The following is a 2,328-nucleotide window of genomic DNA, read 5'->3' on the forward strand; positions in this document are numbered from 1 at the left end:
ACCCCCCGTCAAGGCTGAGGAGTGAGCTGGCTCTGCTCATGTCACTGCAGCTTTAGGACAACCAGGAGTTTCCCTGAGGTTTTCCTGCAGGAATATGCTGAGCAGCTCCTCTGCGTTACAAGTGGATCACAGATGAGGTAACTAGTGAATGGCAGAAGCTGTAACCCCTTTCCCAAATCCCCGGGCAATGCAGAAAGCTCCCGCAAAAAAGGACACAGGCAAAGTGTGTTTTCGGGGCTTGGGTTTGGAAGGGCAGGCAATGGGAAGAGATTTGCTCAGAGCTGTCCTGACTTGTGAGTGTGCCTTCCTCCTTTGGCAGTACCTCAGGAACAAAGGGATCCGATGTCCAACGGCAGCTCCATCACCCACTTCCTCCTGCTGGCATTCGCAGACACGCGGGAGCTGCAGCTCTTGCACTTCTGCCTCTTCCTGGGCATCTACCTGGCTGCCCTCCTGGGCAATGGCCTCATCATCACTGCCGTAGCCTGTGACCACCGCCTCCACACCCCCATGTACTTCTTCCTCCTCAACCTCGCCCTCCTCGACCTGGGCTGCATCTCCACCACTCTTCCCAAGGCCATGGCCAACTCCCTCTGGGACACCAGGGACATCTCTTTCTCGGGATGTGCATCCCAGGTCTTTCTATTTCTGCTTTTGATATCATCAGAATATTATCTTCTGACAGTCATGGCCTATGACCGCTACGTGGCCATCTGCAAACCCCTGCACTATGGGTCCCTCCTGGGCAGCAGAGCTTGTGTCCACATGGCAGCAGCTGCCTGGGGCAGTGGCTTTCTCACTGCTCTGCTGCACACTGCCAATACATTTTCACTACCCCTCTGCCAAGGCAATAGCCTAGACCAGTTCTTCTGTGAAGTCCCCCAGATCCTCAAGCTCTCCTGCTCCGACTTGGACTACCTCAGGGAAGTTGGTCTTCTTGTGTTTAGTGCTTTCTTTTCTTTTGTGTGTTTTGTTTTCATTGTGCTGTCCTATCTGCAGATCTTCAGGGCCGTGCTGAGGATGCCCTCTGAGCAGGGACGGCACAAAGCCTTTTCCACGTGCCTCCCTCACCTGGCCGTGGTCTCCATCTTTATCAGCACTGCCCTAGCTACTTACTTGAACCCCCCCTCCCTCTCCTCCCCATCCCTCAGTCTGGTGCTATCATTTCTGTACTCGGTGGTGCCTCCAGCAGTTAACCCACTCATCTACAGCATGAGGAACCAGGATCTCAAGGAAACCTTTAGGAAACTATTGAAACTATTGCAATATACTGTATTTCAGCATCAATGAGGTAACTGTCTTTTCATATGATTCCAATTATATTCACAGAAAATGGTAGGAAGACCTTTTGTTCAGAACCTTCTTCCTTGCTCCCTCCCTCCCTCCCTCCCTCCTTCCCTTCCTTCCTTCCTTCCTTCCTTCCTTCCTTCCTTCCTTCCTTCCTTCCTTCCTTCCTTCCTTCCTTCCTTCCTTCCTTCCTTCCTTCCCTTCCTTTTCTTTCTTTCTTTCTTTCTTTCTTTCTTTTTCTTTCTTTCTTTCTTTCTTTCTTTCTTTCTTTCTTTCTTTCTTTCTTTCTTTCTTTCTTTCTTTCTTTCTTTCTTTCTTTCTTTCTTTCTTTCTTTCTTTCTTTCTTTCTCTTTCTTTCTTTCTTTCTTTCTTTCTTTCTTTCTTTCTTTCTTTCTTTCTTTCTTTCCTTCCTTCTTTCCTTGCTCTCATTTTCTATTCCTTATATTTCTGTCTTCCTCTTTTTTTAGACTTGTGATACTATTATTCCTAATCTCACTTTTTGAGCATTCAGGTGTTGTTTCTCTCCCAATGATGAGATGTACACGAGAAGCCAGACTCCCTCCATACTTGAAACAAAATAAAGGCAGCAGCAGAAAATCAAGCAGTGAATGAATGCTTTATTTTGCTTTGCTTACACACGCAGCTTTGGCTTTACCTGGGCTGAGCTGGGAAGTGCTCGGGAGAGGAAAACACCAGCGCAGAGCTCAGCTGTGTGAGTGTGAAGGCTGGGTGCACGCAGCAGTGTTCTCACACAGCCAGGCCTTCTGGAGAGACAGGAAGGACCAGCAGAGCAGGACCTGCTCTGTGCCACGGTCCATGGACACCCCGGGAAACCTGCCCCAGGGTAATCGTCACCAACCAGCCCCTCACAGCTGCAGCAACAGCCACTCACCTCAGCTCAGAGAGCTGCTCTGTCCCTCCATGGACGGACACAAAATGACTGCATCAGAAGTTTGTTCTTGCTTTACAGACTTAGGAATGCACATTTCATGTGTGTGATGAGATGAATTTGAGGGAGCACAAGTGCCAGCAGCTACTCCT

General features: G+C 49.1%; 1 protein-coding gene across 1 annotated transcript; it reads left to right on the top strand.

Annotated features, from left to right (window-relative positions):
• Nucleotides 1-723: 723 nt before the first annotated feature.
• On the top strand, nt 724-1,290 carry LOC134509531 (olfactory receptor 14J1-like; the record flags this gene model as incomplete). The annotated part of the gene is made up of 1 exon (XM_063322073.1): nt 724-1,290. A coding segment is annotated over one exon (567 nt), but the record flags the coding sequence as incomplete, so codon positions are not given.
• Between the last annotated feature and the right edge of the window lie 1,038 nt (nt 1,291-2,328).

The sequence above is a fragment of the Chroicocephalus ridibundus genome, unplaced genomic scaffold (assembly GCF_963924245.1).
Source record: "Chroicocephalus ridibundus unplaced genomic scaffold, bChrRid1.1 SCAFFOLD_105, whole genome shotgun sequence".
NCBI lineage: Eukaryota > Metazoa > Chordata > Aves > Charadriiformes > Laridae > Chroicocephalus > Chroicocephalus ridibundus.